We start from the raw sequence: 20,127 nt of genomic DNA, 5'->3' as shown, positions 1-20,127 counted from the left end.
CTCTTTATTTGTTGATGTAAAATATGAGAAACCTGAAGTTTTGTATAATTTGACATGTGCAGCTAAGTGACTTTGAGCTAGAAAAAAGGTAACGCACTTAGCAATGAACATAGTGGGAATATTTGCTAAATGTAGTTTATTCCGCAAAACCAAGAAAGTTCATGACTGCTGCATCAAAATATTTAGAAAACCAAAGCCGCTATTGAGATGACAATTGATTAAAAAGAAAGATGTCAATCAGTCATTCATTTGTTTTTCTTGTGTTTGATGGTGTTTTGTTCACACGTGCCTAGAAAGCAAATAATCCCGGCACATGCCAGGGTTTCCTTGGTCTTCCATTAGATCTAAATCTGTACTCTTTTTACTTGTTACTTCAATGTACACATCTTTAACATTCATTAACTGAATTAAGTTTGGCTGTCAGCATGTTGTCTTGATTGGACATTTGCTTCGCTCCTTCACATACATTCTGCAGCATTACACTGGTGTCTTTAACCAGTGAAATGCAATGCAACCAGTTATTTTCCAGCATGAAGACACATTTTGTTTTTATCTTAGGATTCAGTTTTCACCCTGAACAAGTATTAAAATGAGAATAAATCATTCTGTTCCTTCAGTGCTGCCAATTTCTTGGATATATTTGCGCCACTTAATGTTTCGAATTTGTTGATGTAATCTATTTTAAATGATTTTTTCTTTAGGTAATGTTGACTTTACTTGCCTTTATCCAACATTTTAGTATCTTATTCACTCTTATGAATTATTTATTTTTCAGACAAACAACTAATGACTCCAGTGAAACAACTTATGTCATATAAAGCTCTATGTTTCCTCAAACAAACATATATATATATACCAGCCTCTATCTGTTTTACGGAAAGATTCTCTCAAATCTGACTGTGTGTCACTCATTTAACCACCAGATAGCGCTGTATGACCAAAAGAAGAAGACTGGCACATGTTTTTTTTGCTGCTTTCAAGTACTGTGGGGAATTTTGCATATCAAATATTTTTTTCCCAGGATTTATTTTTCTACCTTCAAAATTAACAGCTGGCAAAGTGTGAATTTCTGTGATTGCTGAGGAATTGGAATGCGTTGGGAGGTAAAGGTAATTGATTTAGACTCATTAACCTCATTGTTGGGTCATTTTTAGGCATTCTGCTGAAGTTGACTGTTTTCTTTTTAAATCATGGTAAATTTAGAGTTGTCAACACATATTAATTTACATACAACAAACTCAACTCAAACTGTCCAATTTGGTCCTCAAATTTAAACAGAAAAAGAAAAGCTGTTGCAAGAGGGCCTTTACCATGACACAATAACTTATCTTTAAAAATGTTTTAAGAATTATTCAATTATAAATGCGTTGGATATGCTGTCACCATGTTTACGAGGAGCCTTTAAAGGCAACATTAATTCGGCTTCCACTTCAGTCAAACAAACTAGATTCCCGAAAGGAAAAAGACCCCCTGGTGGTAGCTCCAGCAGCTGTGTGTAGCAGCACGGTGGAGAAGAGGCTGTGTTTGGATTAGGGGGTTGGGCTGCCTGCTGGTAGGAAACCTGCCGACAGACATTCAGTTGGACTCCGGCGGTGCAGCGTTGCTTTCCCGCAGCATCAGCAGCAGCAACAACCGCAGCGCAGTCTCCAGACAGTCTCACCTGCTTCTATCTGCGCTTCCCTCCGCCTCTGTGACCAGAAACAAAACACTGCCGCAGCACAGAGGGGACGGACGGACAAGGACGATCAGCTGTAAGTAACTGCTTTTCGGGGGATACAGTGTAGTTGTTTTTTTTTTTTGTGATGGGGAAAGGTTGAGAAGATGATGTTTTTTGCTGAGTTTTTTCCCTTTTTGTTTTTTGGTTAATAAGATAGATATATCTATATTGCAAACAAAAATGTGCTTTTTTTGGGAGTATGTTGCTGCTTTTATCATTCAATAAATGATCGCATGCTCCCAATTTCATTTAACCAAAAAAATAAAAAATAGTCAAGCTATTGTGTTCTTTAAAGCTTATATTAAGTTAAAATTGAAATAGTTGAATCGTCTGTTACACTGGAATATTCTCCATCAAATAGCCTGTGTCTGCCAGGTTTCATTGACCTGAAAGGCTGTTTGGTAAATCCATTCTTTCTCAACACCTCCTCTATTCAGGAGCAGTCTTCAGGGAAATAAAGGGGATATATATAAGGGCGGTGAAAGATGGTGAAACTAGGGAGTAATCTTCAAGACAAAGGGGCCAAACCTGTGAGCGTGGAGGACGGCTTTCAGAATGTGCCCCTCATCACTCCACTGGATGTCGGCAGCCTCCAGAGTCAAGCACCTGACAAGGTGAGAAACACACACACTAACAAAAATATATATATATATATATATATATACCCACACTCATACCCTTTCATTCATTCACAAATGAAGTCATCTCAGCTGTCGTCGCCCAGCTGTGTCCTTTGTTTTCCAGCTGAGATTAGGAGACAGATTTGGTGCCAGACTGACTGTCATTTATCATCTCGACATCCAATAGTAACTGCACCGCAGCTCGTTAATCCAGTTACCATGGTGGCAGCGCAATGTGGAGAGCCTGATTGGTGCTTCTATGAGGTTGTGATAGAGTGCTGCATTGATTGCACATTATAAAAATGAATGGAATTAGACAATATAGAAGCTTCATATTGCATCAATTGTTCAATTGTGTGACAGCGTTTGTCTTGTTTCAAGACCACAGTTACAGTGTGATGATTGCCTTTTGCAGCGGTATGAATCCATATTTCTACCCTGAGCTACTGATCAATTACTGATTGTAGAGCTGCAAGATGACATTATTTATAATAGAATCATTGCACAAGTTATTTAACTCAAAAGGATTATCGATATACAACTTTATTGAAACCAATACACTCTTGATGGGGCTTTGGACAGGAGTCTATTAGGACAATCAATTCAGTTTTAAACAGGAATTAGATACTTTGTATTTATGCCATACAACCCATGTCCAAACCTCTATGCCACCTTGCATTTACCCTCACAATTAGCCTTTAGTTGTACTTCATTAACGGTCAGCATTGTGTATTACCTGTGGTTTCACAAGTACTCAAGTACTCCTTCATGACCGCATAGGAACAAGAGTACCGCAATGACTTAATATTTGACATTTAGGAACGTAACATGAAGTGGAGACTAACTTTTAGGAAACCATTACATCCTTCACGGTGACATCATCCGACAAGGATGCATAAACAAAACCATACAATAGTGCTAAAACGATTAGCCGGAAATTAGCCAGGAGGAGATTGGGTGGTTGAATAGCCTTAGATCCTAGCTGGGTCAGCTTTGCTTCCATCTCGGCTCTCCTCTTCTTGACTCAGTGGTGTTTGGTCCGGCTGGTCTGGCCGGGTGGTCGTCTCAATGCCCCCCCCCCATGAATGAATCCAATCCCCATGCTTCCTTCTCCGATACTGATGTGTGCATTCTGTCATATGCCATATGTGCTCCAGTAATGAAGACGAAATAACCTAAATTAAGACAAAAATGTAGCAAAATTCATGGCAGCTGCTGTCCGCAGCATGTACATGCTTATTCGGACAATACAAGTTGTTAAAGACTCCCATTCAGGCTCTGGAAAATGAGATTGCCATTTTTTATATTGCTTTCTTATATTCCATAGACAACAATTGCCTAACGAAAACATATTTTAGGAATTCGTTTGAGTTTGAGCCCTACATCAGATTTTTTTTATAATAAGTCCTACCCCTCTGCCCATCTTATCATTATAAACGAGAGAGAGAGAAAGGCTTTCTTTCCTAAATAAAAAACTAAAATAATCAATTTGTGGGGCCTTTAAAATACAGCAAACTTGAGAGGGCAAAAGCCTTTTATAGCATTGTGTCCAAGGTACAAGAACTGTGGACCAAAATTACCTGCTGCCTGGCCTTTAAAAGCATGACAATGTATCTATTTTTTGTTCAATCTCTTCAAGTGGTTTTATCATTGAAAATTCTCAGAAACTCCCAAAAATGGACGTCCATTTATGCTGCTGCAGACAGAAACCCACAGCTCAGCCGGAACCCTCACTGTGTGTCTGCTGAGGGAGGCACAGTCTCTTTCCATTTTATTTTCCTGTTAACTGACTTGTCATTCACTGCACACACACAGCAGAACACACAGGCATGCTTGCCTTCTAGTGTGTGTGTAGTACCATTCAGGCATGTGAGCACGTGTGTGCGTGAGTGACAAGTCGTTTTTGTCAGCATCCAACAGTTCGTAACATGACATTCATAGAGCTGTCAGACATTTTGCACTGATTAAATCAGTCCCACTAGACTTGAGAACATCACAACGTACTCTAGCCGAAGCTACCATCATGAAACACGCACACACACACACACACACATACATACATTGCCATGTCAAGTGTATTTTACTGATTTCCTGATCAGGTAGAGCGACAGAGAAAATATGCTGGGTGGAGTGTTTGCTCCTGCGACACACCAGCGAGTAATTGTTGTTGACATATGAAAGGAAAAGAGGTCAGAGAAGAAGGCTTGCTGTTTTCTTGATCAGTGAATTTTTACATGCCTCGAGAGACGCGGGCACAACGATTGGGGTTGCTTGTTGCTTCTGGATATACTTCGCTGACAGCTGATACCAGAGTTTGTATGCTGCTCACTTGCTAACAGAAATACCAAGATGGTTTATGTTATCTGCACTTTCAGACATTAAGCGAAAAATGTTTTTCTCATTTTTAAAAATCATACTGCAAATGCAGATGGGTGCACTTGTTTTTTCATGGGACTGTGTGGGAGTCGTAAAGGTCAATTTGCAGTTAAATCTTTGAATTTGTCTCCAGCTCCAGATATGAGAGTTTGTCTTCCTGACAAATGATGCGTGAAAGCAACAGAGGCCAAGTGAAATAATAATGAAATCTGTAATTAGACATCAGAGCGTGGGAGGTGTCGATGATGGTTATCACAGTTAATTTAATGAGAATTCTGCACCCTGTACTTCATCCTATACTGTGTATGTCTGTGATCATACTCTTCTGTGCTTTTAGAATACCACATGGAATTATTGTTGTCCTTTTGAGGCCAGTTTTCAGTATCAGTAGTCCTCACACTTGCATCAACTGATTTCTTTTCGCCAATTGGTGGAGACAAGTTGTTGACACAACATTGACATATCGTATTTGAAGTTAAACCTGTTGGCGAAACAACGTATACTAGGGCTATAACAATAAAGGGTTTGAGAGTTTCAAAATCAATTAGATAATGATACTGGCATATTCATTTTCTTAACACATTTTACAATTGAAAAATATACTAGCTACTCACTAATTGCTGGTGGACAAACCATAGAAGTTCGGTATGTCAATTGCTTGTCATTTGTTATTGACATACACGCCAATACGATATATCAGCAATGAACTAATACCAGCCCATATATTGGCCTTTCCTATTTGTTGGTAGGGCTCTAATTTACTCATCCAGCAGATAGAGAGCAACATTTTCATGTACTTAGCAAATGTGCATCAGATGAGAATGAGCGAAATTCAGGGGAATTGGGTGTGCGCATTGGGTGTGCGCATGGCCTCCAGTACATTACATCCACTATCAACGCACAAGTAGTACAGTATTTATAATAGGCTACTATTCTTTCCTGTAGACTTTGTTTTTGAAAATGCCTCAACGCAGCTCCTTATTACAGTCTTCGTCTCAAACACGGCCATTATAGATAAAAGTTGTGATTGGCCCAGCACATCTCAGGCTGCTGGAAATCTTGTTGAGGGGGACCGGACACATAAACAATATAGTTGTGGGCCGGTCAGCTAAACAATGAGCTGAAACCATAAAGCTCCATAAAGCCGAGGGGAGCTTCAGATTCAGGTCATGACTGTCTCCGTAGGTTTATATTTACGAGTGACCCCTTTCACATTGCCACATCATTTTCACATTGTCATACATTGTTTTTTTATGTAATATTGATTATGGCCACTTTAAAGGAAGATGGCAGTATTGTAGGAAGCCATACCCTTTGTGTGATTTCTATCTCTAAACCTAATCTCTTTAATCTCACTGAATTTAAGGTTCTTTTTACCACCCGTCCCAGCCAGAAGGAGTTCATTGTTAATCAGCTTTTATCAGCCTTTCAGAATCTGATCTGTGACCAGTTTCATTCTCTCTGTCCTTTAAAGCTAAAGCAAGATTTATTGGGTCACGTGACCTGTCTAGTTCCCTAGATCAGCAGTGCGGTTCTGAGCGGCTTTACAAATACGACCCCAGCTGTTTTCCCTCTGATCCTGCCTGATGATAGCGTGACCTCCCCGACTACAGGGTTACCAACGGAAATTTACAGGGGCAGGGTGCAGTCACAGCAAAGTTCATTCACGAACGGACGCACACAGCGGCTCATAACAATGCTGCTCGGCCCTGCAGAGGCTGAGGCATTAGAGAGGTATTAGATTTGACTCCATCTGGGCAGGGACGCGTCACAGCCACTGCTGGGTCACCAATATCTTGATTGGATTGCTGGTTTGTAAAAAAACAATAACAACAACAACCAGAGGAGGGTGGAGAGACTCAATGAAATGTCAGAAAATAGTGAAAAAATATGCATCAAAATATCCCAGATCCAAGGTGACATTTTCAAATCGTCCAAAACAGAAATAGCTGCAACAGGGACAATCTTTAGTATTTGAAGTAATGAAAAACATTCATGCATATTGTGCTTAGTGGTCATTTATGTATTTATTTCATACTCTTGTACTGTACACTGTGTTATCCAACAGTACTGCAGTGCTGCCTGTTAGTTGGATGACCAATGGTTTTCAGTCCTGCTCCTTCGGACTCTGTGCTCAGCTGGATTATATTCTAGCTGTGTGGATACGGATCGATTTACACCTCTGCAGTTCTCCTCAGTTCTATTAAGCCTTTTAATATCTTTCAGCTAATTTTTTTGGTGTTGCTGACAGCAAAAAAGCTCTGAAAACTCACTCTGTATTTTGAGTTGATGGAGACTAAAAACATACCTAAAAGGAATATTGTGAATATTTGACTATATGTTGCTCTGTTGGATTTGTAAATAGGCAGCTAATACGTCTAATTTGTGAAATTAAAATATTATAATGCGAACAGCATGAACAGCATCAACAGTTCAAACGGCAACAATGCTGCATGAGCACAGTGCAGAGGGCGGCAATTAGCTAACCCGTAGACAGACACACATCTCCCATTCACATGATGGCTGTTTAATGAAGTACTGGTATCACATTAAGAGTACTGGTATTGGTAGTGATATCGTAATTTTTGAAACAATACCCAGCCCTAAGCATTTTGATTTTGGTTCTTGGAGGACCTTCTGGGAATCATGAATGTCTGTACACATGTCAAAGCAATCCACTCAACACTTATTTAGATGTTTCATCTGACTGCAATCCCCAAAGTCACAGTAAAAAATATTACACTTGACCACTTAAATACACATAAATAAAGTCTCAAGAGAAATTATAAATGAAAAATGAGCCGCTCCCTCTGTGGAATAATTAGTGAGTAAGTTGTAATTAAATTTTTTTTTAAATCCTATCACGACTGTTCATGGCTGCATCATTCATTTGGTGTTTTTTTTACATCAAGCTTTGTAAAACAACATATCATTATTTATAAATGTATGGTTTCCCAAGGACTATTTGGAGCTGTCTAATGAGATAAGGTTGCACTTTGTTAAGTAGATTCCTATCTGCTGCTGAGAGCTAAAGGCCTGTGTAAATGAGGCAATGTTGATTGATAGCCCCGTCATTAGGTAATGTGAAATAAAGGAGTGAGAGGTACAGGTGAGGAGAGAGTAATAAAGCAACATGAAGCGCTGCTGTGTTTGAACCTGGGGGCCCTGAGCATATTATTGTGAAATGAGTCAGAGAAAGAGAAAGTTGAGGCAAAATTGAAACATAAGTTTGTGCTATGATGTCTGGTGTTACTGCACTGAAGGCCACAAGGCTCCAAAGCCCCAGGGGTCCAATCAAATGCAATGTATTCAGTGCACCTACTGCGGCCGTCAACTCTTTAGATAAGGGCTTTCTAGAGCCAACTGACGGCTTTGTTATTCACATAGTGGAGCCAGTTTGTGAGCACAGCAGTTTCTGGCGTTGTCTCAAAGTGAAGGAGAGCTGCTCAGAGGCAGCGCAATTAGCCACAAGGACACTGAGACATTGTTCTCTTTCTCTTCCTCCACCTCTCCTCTTGCCTTGTCATTTGTACACATTCTCTCTCTCTGCCCTATCCTCTTGTGCACATTCATATACAGTGAATGCACAAAACAGTAGGAACACTTTCTCTTTTTAGCAGGTGCAGGGCTGAGGAGAAGGCTGGTAAAAGCGATTATTTTGTTAAATGAAGTCAGTGCTGCAAAAAGATGAGATGATACTAAAGCTGAGACAACAAGTTTTTTTCAAGCAAAATCTAAAACAAAACATAATCTTAGTAACAAAGGACTGGCGGAGCAGTGAGGTGAAGCTTTGCTACTGACTGCAAGAGGAGACGCTGCTGCCGGGCGCGGAGCAGTCCTCCTCCCACCGAAGCTCCAACTGCATAACCACTTTAAAGTTCCTTATAGTAACTTACTATAAATATAAAATGTTAGAAAAAAGGGGCGACTATGGCTCAGTGGTAGAGCTGGGTCGTCCTTCAATCAGAGGATTGGCGGTTCGATCCCCGGCTCCGCTAGTCCATGTCGATGTGTCCTTGGGCAAGACACTTAACCCCAAATTGCTCCCGTAGCTGTGCCTACGGTGTGTGAATGTTGTAGGAATGATAGGTAGTGGTGGCCCCTGCCATCAGCGTGGCTGTTAAAGCGCTTTGAGTAGTTGGAAGACTAGTAAAGCGCTATACAAGTACAGTCCATTTACCATTTAGAACCAGTACTTTCCAAAGTGTTGAAAAAGTAGAGTTTGTGAGTTTCACCTCGTCTCTTCGCTCTGTGTCCCTCTCATTCCTCTAAACCGGTTTGCTTGAGGAGAGTTATACTGACATTACTGGGGCAGGGTTGTACTGCCCTGCATGGCTCTTTTTACACCATCTAGCTGCCGGCACGAAGCACAGTGTTTCCCCTTTGGACTGAGGGTCTTAAATTCTGGGCACTGGACCTTATTAACATACAGTAGAGCTTGAACAGATGCCTGGCATCGGTGTTGCCTGTAGGATGGTTTCTAGCTGTGTTGGCTGTTGGGTGTAATTTATGTTCTGAAGCTGAGGCTTGATCCTATGCGTCCATGAAATCACTGCTATTACAATATACATTGATACTGTGTACTGACTATACTATTTATAATATTATTAGACTATGAACTTGCATGTAAAACAAACATCTATCTTAGGCTACATCCACACTAATACGTTTTTGTTTAAAACACGAATATCACGTGACTATTCACGTACACTGGGCATGAGGGTGCCGGTGTAAACAGGAAGTAGATTGGTTGCTTAATTACAGAAAATACAACAAAGTATTATAGTAGTCTTTAATAATGAAAGGTTGTTGAGAGCTTGATACTTGAGATCTTCTCTAAAATCTTCCTCTATGAACTCAAACAGACACATTTTGTGGAAAGTTTTAGAAGTTTTATTTTTCAAACTTAGTTATAACGCTGCAGGTCTTGCTCTATCGCTCTCTCACACACACATCAAATTCACTACAAATCAGAGTTGACTAGATTAGAGTTGACTAGATTAGAGTTGACTAGATTATGGGTCAAATGTGGTCAACACATGTAGGGCTGATACCACCACTGGACACGCCGCTCGCTAATCGCTCCAATAACACCTGCTTCCTCGCATGTCGGCAGTAGTAGAACTATAAAATGCAGAATTTAGCTGCACAACAACTGCTTTTAAGTGAAGACGGATAGGTTTGAAAACGTATCCGTTTCCAGTGCTCTAAAACTCCAGTCTAGCGTGGACGCTCTGTGTAAATGTAGCAAAAATATATGCATTTTAAAATGTAAACGTAGTAGTGTGGACATAGCCTTAACCATGAATAAAATGAGTCCTACCACAATGGATTTAAGGCCTGCATTTAAAGTAAAAGAAAACAAGGTAGAATCTTCTGAATAAAATAAAAGTGCCTCTTAGAAAAAGTGCAAACCAAGCTTTGAGCATCCCCTTTTCTCTTTCTTCTTCTTCTTTTTTATGGTGAGCCTGAATCAGTACTTGGTTTTAATAATGTTCATAGAGGAGACAGCTGACTCACAGCTGTAAGTCGATCCAAACGTGGTCAAAGTGTGTAGTGGGTTAGACCAGAGAAAACAGTCTCAGACACATTCTGCAGCCTGAAAGTAGTGGGGTCAATTGCTTTGTGTTTCATGCTGCCATAACTCTCACATCTGTGTTATACTAGTGTTCTCTTACAAACTGTCTAATGAGCTTGTGATATCAACAGGAAAGGATGTCTGTGCCAGATTCAGAGTCAGTTCAATGTTCATGGATAATGGCCATGATCCCGCAATGTTTGAATAAAGAAGGCAGCTGCTCAGATAAAGGCTGCTACCAGGTACAGCCTGGGGGGGGGGGGGGGGAGAGGGGGTTGGTCTATGTAAAGATGTAGGCACAGACCAACCGTTGCTGGGTCAGCCCGGATTTTCCTGCGATCGGCCATTCGCCAGGAGCAGATTGAGCAGTGGAATAGCCTTAGGTCTTAGCTGGTTTGGCTTCGCTTACAACTCAACTCTCTTCTCTCTCCTCCTGCGGCAGTCCAATCCACTTTCGGGATTTGGCGGAGATTTGGGGTTTGGTCCTGCAGTTCTGGCTGGGTGGCTTTGCACTGTGATCGCCTCAAGGTCCGCTCCCCACGAATTAGTCAATCAATTCTCTCCGATGTTGATGAGTATACTCGGTCATATGCCATAAGTGCTCCAGTATAAAGACTAAAAGACACCAAAGACAAAAATGTAGCAAAATTCATGGGAATTACCGGCGACAGCATGTACATGCGCCGTCGTTGCCTTTCATTTTTCTGAAAGGTCTGGTGACTTTTTCAAAATGTGAAAACATTTGAAAAGTTCCCTCCTGCAATAACATCCATACACCTTTCATTGCCTTTAGCATACCTGAGTATTTAACTGCTTTGACGGTTTATCTCCCTCCTCCAGGTGGTGGTGAAAACCCGCACTGAGTACCAGACAGAGAAGAAGAGGCTGAAGGTTCCCAAGGTGGAGGAGTTCACCATCAGCTTTACTGACGGGGTGTCTGAGAGACTTAAGGTAAGATGTAATGCGCTCGTCAACTTGTGATGAATGAACTGATAATAATACATCTGTGTTTTCCGCCATCAGTTGCATTCACTCAGCACTGATATAGGATCGGTGCTTGCTTTCAGTTGATAGTCTGAATTTGGTATCGGGAAGGAAAAAGTTTGGTTGGTGCTTTCTTAAAGAAAACATACTGCACTGGGTCTGTGACTTTAAAGTATAACATTTCCTGTGTGTGGGTTGGAAGTAATACTGAGAAGCAGAATATTTACTCATCTGACATTTCCCCCCCTTGGCTTCCCAAAATGAAATCTGTGTGACCAGGTTTAGAAATAGACCTGCAAATGACTCTGACAAACAAATGGAAGAATTGGTAATGACATGATCATCTCACGCAGGAACGTAAGCAGTACTTTTACATAAGTAGGATTTTAAAAGGAGCAGAGTACTTCTTCCACCACTATGCTCTTCCCTGGCAAAGCGTAGGACAGGAGACTCCAGCGGTGTGTGTGTGAATCACTGAGCTACCGGTCCGAACGCATCTACATCACCCAGGCGCTCTCTGTTCCATTCTTCTATCGTTAGGGGAGACCAAAGAGAATTCACGTTGTCATGGCAGCAAAGAAAACCTCCCTCCATGGCAACCCTGACTGAGAGCGAGAGAGAGAGAGAGAGGAGAGAGAAAGTGGTGTGCAACGGTCTAAGTGTGTGTGTGTGTGTGTGTGTGTGTGTGTGTGTGTGTAAAGTGAGCTCTGCTGAAAAGTCCTTCAAAGCGGAAGAGGACAGAATGAGATTCGGGCACCGAAAGAGGCTGTGACATCCGTCTGGATGAGACAGCGTGTTTACATGACACACACACACACAAACACGCTATATTCACACACTGCTACACTGAAGCCGAGCATACTGTCAAGGTTAAGTAAAATAAAATATCTCACTTGGGTCACTTTAGCACTCGAAAGCGATGCAATGAGCTCTGTGTTTGGGCATTGGCAGCACAAGCAGGTCAGGACTGTGGCAGAAAATGTTCTCCACTCTTATCCCTGCTCAACCCGTCTGATGTCAAATATAGCTCAACCTGTCTGAAGGACCTCCTCCCCTTTATATGTCTGGCTGACAGTTTCTATGACGATATGCTGATTTTATAATGACTTATTCAGAATTATTCAGAATTGCTGGTCACTCACTGACTTTTTGTTGCAAGGATCATAGTGTATTATAATTCCCATTGCTGTTATACATTATAATATTTTTATAATACATTACAATTTACTTTAAGTGACCATTGTTTGCTTTAAGTAAAGTAAACAAAAATATAATTAAATCTATGTGAGAACAACAGACAAAGCTTTGTACATTTGTTTTACAGATAAGAAATTCAATTGAGTAATGTTTTATGTATACAGGTCTGTTTTTGATTAATATATCTAATGTAATACTTGAACAATCAAGGTACTTCACACATTGATTTTACATTGATTTACAATGTTTCCCACAAAGGCCTAATACAACCAGAAATATAGAAGGGATCTCTGACAACTAATTAATGTGTATCATCTGATGGTGTATATTGTCATATCGTCCAACCTTGTACAGTGATTAGCACCTATGAGAAGTCTGCATTTGAAACAAATACTAGAAAGGTGTTCAATGCTTGCATTTGATTGGTTTTTAAAGGCTACATTAGCTGTTAGTAGCATAAGACACCAGCACCTCTGACCAAACTGCCAGATGGGGAGCTGATTGTGGGTAATGTAGGTGCCATGTTTTGTTAAGGAAGAATAAAAAAAAGACAGCATCTCTGGTTCTTGTGCATCAATTTTGATATTTCTGCAGTCCATTGTGAGTCTGACAATGTCATACAGTAGGGTTGGAGCGCCATGGTAAATCGCTGGAGTATGGATAAACTTGACAGAAGTTTTGCAGACTTGTGGATGTGTGACACTTGCCATTGGGGGAAATAAATCAGGACACAGTGTTAAAAATGTCCACATTACCATGCAGCAATGCTGAGCTGACTTCTTTGGAAATTGCTGCTTATCAGACTTCTCAAAAATGTTGCAGCAGACTGTTCTTTCTGGCTTGCCACATTGCATCAGCTTTTGTTAGGCAAAAATGCATCTCAGTCTGTGTGGTTTTGTGCGACGTCGGTTAGTTTTGGGGCGCTCAACTGAACGGCTTGCTTTGACTGACAGAGCTGATTCTGCAGCCACACAGGCAAGTCCACACACACACACACACACACACACACACACACACACACACACACACCCACAAAGTAAACACATACACTCACAACCGCCACACACACACACACATAAAGCATGCTGTGCAGTGCAGAGCAAACATTTCTGGATGAAAAGCTTGCACATCTCTTCTCTCTTCAAAGCTTTGCAGATTGTGTTGATGGATGAAGAGCTCAGAGTGTAAAATGCTCTCTAATCTGCCCTCCCTCACCACCTCGCTCATGCTTACCACTCTCCATCCTTTCCTCCACTTCTCTTCTCTTCCCTGCTGCTGTTTTCTTTCCTCTCCTCGGATGTTTTGCTTACTCCATTGCTTTTCCCTTTTTGATCTAAAATGCTTGAGATTTTGAAATTTTGTGCAGCTTGTTTTTAATACAAGACAAGTGTTTAGTTGCAGCTTTAAATCCACAGTGACACATATGGCCATGCTAGTGTTGCTGTGAATACAGAGTGATCCTTCTGCAAGGAAAGTAGATGGTAGGAGAGGGTAAAAGGCGGACATGTTGATATCCACAATGCATTATTGCCTGAAGAACAAAGCATCGAGAATATAAAATACAGTTATATTTTGGTGAAAGAAGGGCCTTAAAGTAGATTTACTATGATGGATTCTCGCAAGTGCTCCCTCCTCCCTGCTATCCCTCTCTGCCTCTTTCATTCATTCCCTTCTCACTTCATCCCTCTCTATTTCCCAAAGATTCCTCCCTTTGGACCAGGTGTCATGTCTTACTCCTCCCTCATCCCTCCCTCCCACTCTCATTCTGTCCCTCGCTGCCTGCCTTTTAGCCTCCCCCTCCCTCTCTTTCTCTGACGTTCTGATTACTCCCAGCAGGCCAGAGATACAAAGTATTCCCTATAGTTGTTTTGTTCCATGAACAAACGGAGAAGGGCACGTTTTCCCCCTCATTAACTATCTGAATTCTGAAATAAAGCCAGGTTTTTAAGCTCTCACTGTATGTCGAGCAAACTGACCTTGGAGAGCTCTCAGTGAGATGGAGTTCAGTCTGTTGACATATATAATGTTTGCAAAACCTCTTTTGTAGCTTGCATCACATGGTAAATTAAAAATAAATGAATGCGCAAGTTATCACATAAAGATGAATGAGCCACTGGTAACAGTTGATTTTATTAGTTGATATTAGGAAATAATTTACTAATATAGTTATACTTGTCAAATCACACGCTACTTTATTTAATATTTATTATAGTATTAAAAAATACATATAAAATGTTTTCCTCATTTCTATGACTTTGTATTTGTAGTTTCTATTGATAACAATTTAATTTAAATGACGTTTTCTGTTCTTATATTTACTCTTATATTGGCTCCCAATGTTCTGTTTTTAAGAGTTCATTTTTTAACTGAATGTTTTGGTCAATTCATATTAACAAGATTTAATCCGGCCCTATCCTAAAAATGATGTCTATATACTACTGATTTGCTACAGTGAATACGTTTAAAAATATCTCAAAAACTCAATATTGGTTGGGATCCAATAAGAGGGATTCAATTGAGGATAGAAGAAAGGTGCGCTCTTGTGGCATCAGTGTTTTTGATTTAAATTCAGCTCATGACCTTTGCTGAAAAACATCTACTCTATTTGTCGTCCATCTTTTCCATTAAGCTCAACGGCAGACTTTCTGATACAAAGAAAATGCCATGAAGGGCGTCCCTTAAAATGAGGACTTGGAAAAGAGGAAAGGATTAGTCCGGTGCAATAGTGCAGGGATTGAGAGAAGCAGGTGTAGAGATTGATGAAAGGGAGATTTAATTTGTGTTGCCCTGCTTGGTTTCTGGCTTGCTTCCTATCTAGAAAACAAGGTGCACTTAGCCAGCTCTCACCCCACATACACACACTTCAAACCCACGTGCACCACCCACTCCTAGGACTGACACTACAACACAAACCTCATTACACACACACACACACACACACAAACACTGACCACATGACAGAGCCGTGACTGCCAAGCCGAACCTGCTCGGTGCCAGCAGAAGTTAGCAGGCCTGTGTAGGTAGCGACGGGAGAGACAGCCATCATCCAAAATAATTATCCCATTATTACTTTCACTTCGCCTTCTGATAAAAGCTTTGCCGCAATCTACCACCTCCACAGTATGCCTCCGCTGTTTGTCAGGTTGGAGGTAATTACTGTTGCGGTTCGGAATCTCGCACAGACTCCTTTTCCACATATTGTTCTATATTGTTTCGTATGGATGACTAAACGTATGCTCATTATAGGGAGTGTTTAAAGCCGTCGTCTGCTCTCAGTTAAACATCCACATGGATGCACACACACATACATTCAAGAGAGATACAAATATAGAATTTTAACACATCTGTCATACTCATATAGAGTGAATATGTGCTGCATTCAAAAGACCTCAGAGATATCGGTTTCCTTTACTTTCTCTCCCTCCAATCATCTCCATCTCTCACATTTGTTTGCCATTTCTTTCCCTCGTCATTGTGTCATAACAAGCCAACAATCAGTGGCAGCCCGCTGATGCTCTCTCGTGAAATTCAACTCTGGGAAGCATTTTATAACATTTCTATCACACACGCTCACAGTTCCTATTATAACCGCGCCAGCTCATATTGGCAGATATTCGCAGACATCTTATTGTTCTAAATTGGCTTATGATAAAATGAGCTTGCCTGTTGTGATCCCTAGATCCTAGAGCCTTGGTTTGCGCACACACACTTGAAGTATAGACACGTTGAGCTGCTGGCTGTCATTGTTAAATTATGAATTGGTTCACGCTGCGATGCTCAGTTTAGGCCTCAGATGAACATGATGGTTGTATTGGTTTTATGTGGGCAAGAAAGTGAGTTATCAGTGTAAAGCAGACGGGAAGAGGATGCTGTTAACAGGCTGAAAATCATAAAACTTTGTAAACGAAATCCAGCGTACAGCTGGATGGTACAGTACGTGCGTCTTCACGCTCAGCTGAACCACAAACACTTTCCTGGTTAGGTCAGCCTGCCGAGTCAAGTCGAAGTCATTTGTCATTGAGAGGCCCACTGTGTCAGCTAACAGACACTTAGACAGGGCGGACGGAGAGACAAGTCGCAATCTTCAGGAACAGATAGGAGGCAGACCGACAGATAACAACAGAGACGAACATTGCTGCTGTGTGATTTGGGATGATTTATAGGTCCAGATGGCCTCTGTTCTGCTCTACTTCTTGTTTCACATCCCATATAAAGCAACACCTCAAAGGACAGCAGACTGTCTGCCTATCAACATCTGTAGATGTGAAAACGTATAGATCATCTGTCTTACCGATTTAATATACGAGGAACTGATAGTTCTGTATGTTAAATTTTATCTCAAAGCTCCATCTAGGATTGACCATCTTGTCTTGTTTTTATACAAGGACGCGTTGCTGGCTGCATCCAAAGTGTTCGAAAACTGAACTCAATGAATTAGTTGTTGGGGGTTGCCGAGGCTAAAAATGATTTCTGGGCCTGATCGATGGCAAACAACTCCATGCAGTGTGACAGCATTACATCTCTTTACATTCACATGCAGCCTGATTGGTTGAAGCGTTCTGTATCAGTCAGCTCAGGATAGGAATGTAACAGTCCATGATGTTTTTGAAATACCTCTGTTTTTAATTATCACAACACCATCTAATCCAATTCTGTTTTACCAGATTTTTAGTCAGGGGATTAAATCAGGTCACAGTTATTTTTTTTTAGATATAATTGGGTCGATAAAAACTGCCTGTGAACATTATTATAAACTATGCAATTTGTTTTGATACCTAGCAGGATATCTTTAAAACTTGTTAGCATATTTCAATAAAATTTGGTGGATTAGGTCATTGCCGGAGGAAACAATATTAAGTGTGTGGTGCTGATCTAGCAATATTCAAAGGATTTCTTAACATTGCAAGATAAGCACTTTGAATGTCTTTTGTTGTTGCCATTTTCTAATGAACTATTGCAGTTACTTGAATGAAAAAAACATCTTGCACATGTATCTTATGATCTATGCAGGCTGTTGCTTAGCCGAGTTGTGTTGAATGCTTTCTAGTAAAAAAAAAAACACACCGCTAAAAGTTTATGGAGTCAATACGTTTTTTTTTTATGGTTTAAAAAAGTAGAGGTATAGACCATGTTTCATCATCTGTAGTTGTGTGGGTTTACCGGATTTGAAGCAGGCATTATTGTTATTACCTTTGAGACGGTCCACCCCAAGAAAAGGAATATTTTCACGTCATGTGATATGAGGCCGGGGAGTGTGTGGCACAAAAAGCCGACTGCTTACCGTGACCTAAATACAGAAACTGCATTTAGAGTTGGTCGGTCACGTCTGGCACATTCCTGATCTGCTTAACAAGGTCAGCATCGGAATCAATAATGATCCGGTGATCAACACATTCTTATTTGAATCCAAACCATGATGTTCCTAAACCTTTGCCGAAACAAACCTTAACCAGCGTTGTCGGAACAGAAATGTATTGTAGTTTGCAACAGCAACATACTCGTTTCATGGCCAGTCAACATCTGTTCATTCTGCCACAATTGAAATGAAGACATTAACCCATGACAAAGCCAGGCTTTATTCTGTCCATCTTGACAATGATAAAGCGAAGAAGGAAAGCAAGCAGTCTTTGTGCTCCCCTGTCCTCAACCAGAGTCCTTCACTTTGCTGCTGTTGTTCTGACAAGCTGAGCCATGGGAGCAATTATGAGACAGACAGACTGCGGATAACTATCTGACCCTTCCCGTCGCTGTTGTTTCCTCTCAGTTTAACATCTGTCTTTGCGATCAATCCACCTGTCTCATCACAGGTTACTCATGCTGCACTCGCAGTTCAGGCATCAGAGGTATGTTTTCATTTATCATGAATCATCTTTCTGTTCAGTTTTCATAAATATTATTCATGTTCCATAGGTTACCTATCTATAAATGAAGGCTGATACACCACATATTCTGAACATCATTTTTATTGTAAAGTGTGTTGATTGACATACCTTACTCTCCTCACTTTCAACTGACTGTGAAATGGTAAAAATGGTGTGTTAGCTCAGCAGACAGCTTAGAGTCTCGCCCCATAATCTGTTTTACCCCTAAAGGTTTCCTCTAACAGACAACATCCTCACACTCCCCTCTCCCCACTGAATCATATCCACCTTCAAAATCTCTCCATCTACTCTTAAGTACAAAAATCCTTTTTGTCAACTTTTGTTTCTTATACTTCTTCTCTGAACACAACTCTCTTGTGATCGTATCAGCAGGATTGTTGGGATCCCGTGATTCTCATGGCATTTGTATTGTTTGCATGTAATGTTGACTGATCCAATACCTAAAGCTAATTTAGTTACTAACTGTAACTGACTCTGGATAAGAGCGCAACACAAACATCTAAAATATGCAGTAAACTCTATGCCGCCATCAAGAGGGAACACAAGTATAGCATTTGTTAATGATAATAATAATACTGCTGCTACTGCTACATTGTTATATTGCATCTGAAAAATAAGATGTTTTGCTTTAAGGGGTGAAAGAAATCTAGATATTAAAAAATGAAATGCTAGAATTTGAATTGAATTGCTGAAAATAAGAACTAGTTAAAACACTATGTAGGACAAAAAATGTTTTGTAATTTACCAAACTATTAAAAAATAAGACTTGAATTTCAAATAATCTGTCAAAACTACTTGCAAAGTTACACACATTAAGAGTGATAAAGTAGCAACCCAGCACATTGACTCGCAAACACTTGTACACACACACACTCGCTCACACACAGCTCTCTACGTGGTGAACATATGCAGGTACATAAAAAATACCCAGGAGACTGAGAGATGGGGATACATTAGAGTAATGAACCTTGTCTTATGATGGAAACAACAATCTAGAGGTGTGCTAAATGTCCTGTGTGTGTGTGTGTGTGTGTGTGTGTGTGTGTGTGTGTGTGTGTGTGTGTGTCGAAGCGGGTCCCATCATTAATAATATCTCCTCTCTTGCAACATCTTCATCCAGCAGAGAAGGAGCTGATTAGCAAATCCAATCCAGATGTTTAGTGGCTCCTCAGAGACGTATTACTGATTCATAATTAGTTTCTCTTTGAGTGTGTTTTTGTGTGTGTGCTCTTATGTGCTCACATTATCGGGTGCATTTGGATTTATTCTGACTATTGATTTGTACTGTCTATTTCCTTAGTGTACATGTTTTATAGGTGTGAGGGTAAGAATTGGATCATATTTTAACAGCAACTAAGCATCGTCATGTCCCTGGAAAAGGGAAACGTGATGTTTATTCTATTTTACCGTTTTATGCATTTTCTGTCTTTGTCTCGTCACCCTTTTTTGTTTCCCGTTTTTGTCAATTTCAGCCCCGCCTCTCCCATACAACAAGACTGCATTGCGAATCACGATTTGAGGGAAACATATTTTGGCGTGGATTACGTTTGCTTTTGAATTATCACAAATGAGTTTCAAATGGCTCTGAGAAATCCGCACAGGGAGGAGGTCAGGGTGGTGGATCCTGTCTGAATCACACATGTGTTGCCTATTCATAACCAAGTACTTTTGTTGCGTTTCGTTTTGTTTCAGTTTTCTAGTAATTTCTAATGCTTTTTTACTAAACTTGATGATTTTGTTGACTAAATGAAATGAAGCTGTTTTGTAGCATTC

The 20,127-nt window shown here is 40.5% G+C and overlaps 1 protein-coding gene across 1 annotated transcript in view; it reads left to right on the top strand.

Annotated features, from left to right (window-relative positions):
• Positions 1 to 1,437: 1,437 nt before the first annotated feature.
• nsg2 (neuronal vesicle trafficking associated 2) overlaps positions 1,438 to 20,127 on the top strand; it is a 30,385-nt gene continuing 11,695 nt past the window's right edge. The window contains exons 1-3 of the mRNA XM_031869147.1: positions 1,438 to 1,751; positions 2,155 to 2,331; positions 11,132 to 11,242. Coding sequence (XP_031725007.1) covers positions 2,203 to 2,331; positions 11,132 to 11,242 — 240 coding nt within the window. The 5' untranslated portion in view covers positions 1,438 to 1,751; positions 2,155 to 2,202. The remainder of the gene's footprint in view (positions 1,752 to 2,154; positions 2,332 to 11,131; positions 11,243 to 20,127) is intronic.

This window comes from Anarrhichthys ocellatus, unplaced genomic scaffold (assembly GCF_004355925.1).
Source record: "Anarrhichthys ocellatus isolate YVR2014 unplaced genomic scaffold, GSC_Weel_1.0 scaffold46, whole genome shotgun sequence".
Classification (NCBI taxonomy): Eukaryota; Metazoa; Chordata; class Actinopteri; order Perciformes; family Anarhichadidae; genus Anarrhichthys; species Anarrhichthys ocellatus.
The sequence above is the reverse complement of the archived record's forward strand: the minus strand, read 5'-3'. Positions and strand labels throughout refer to the sequence as shown.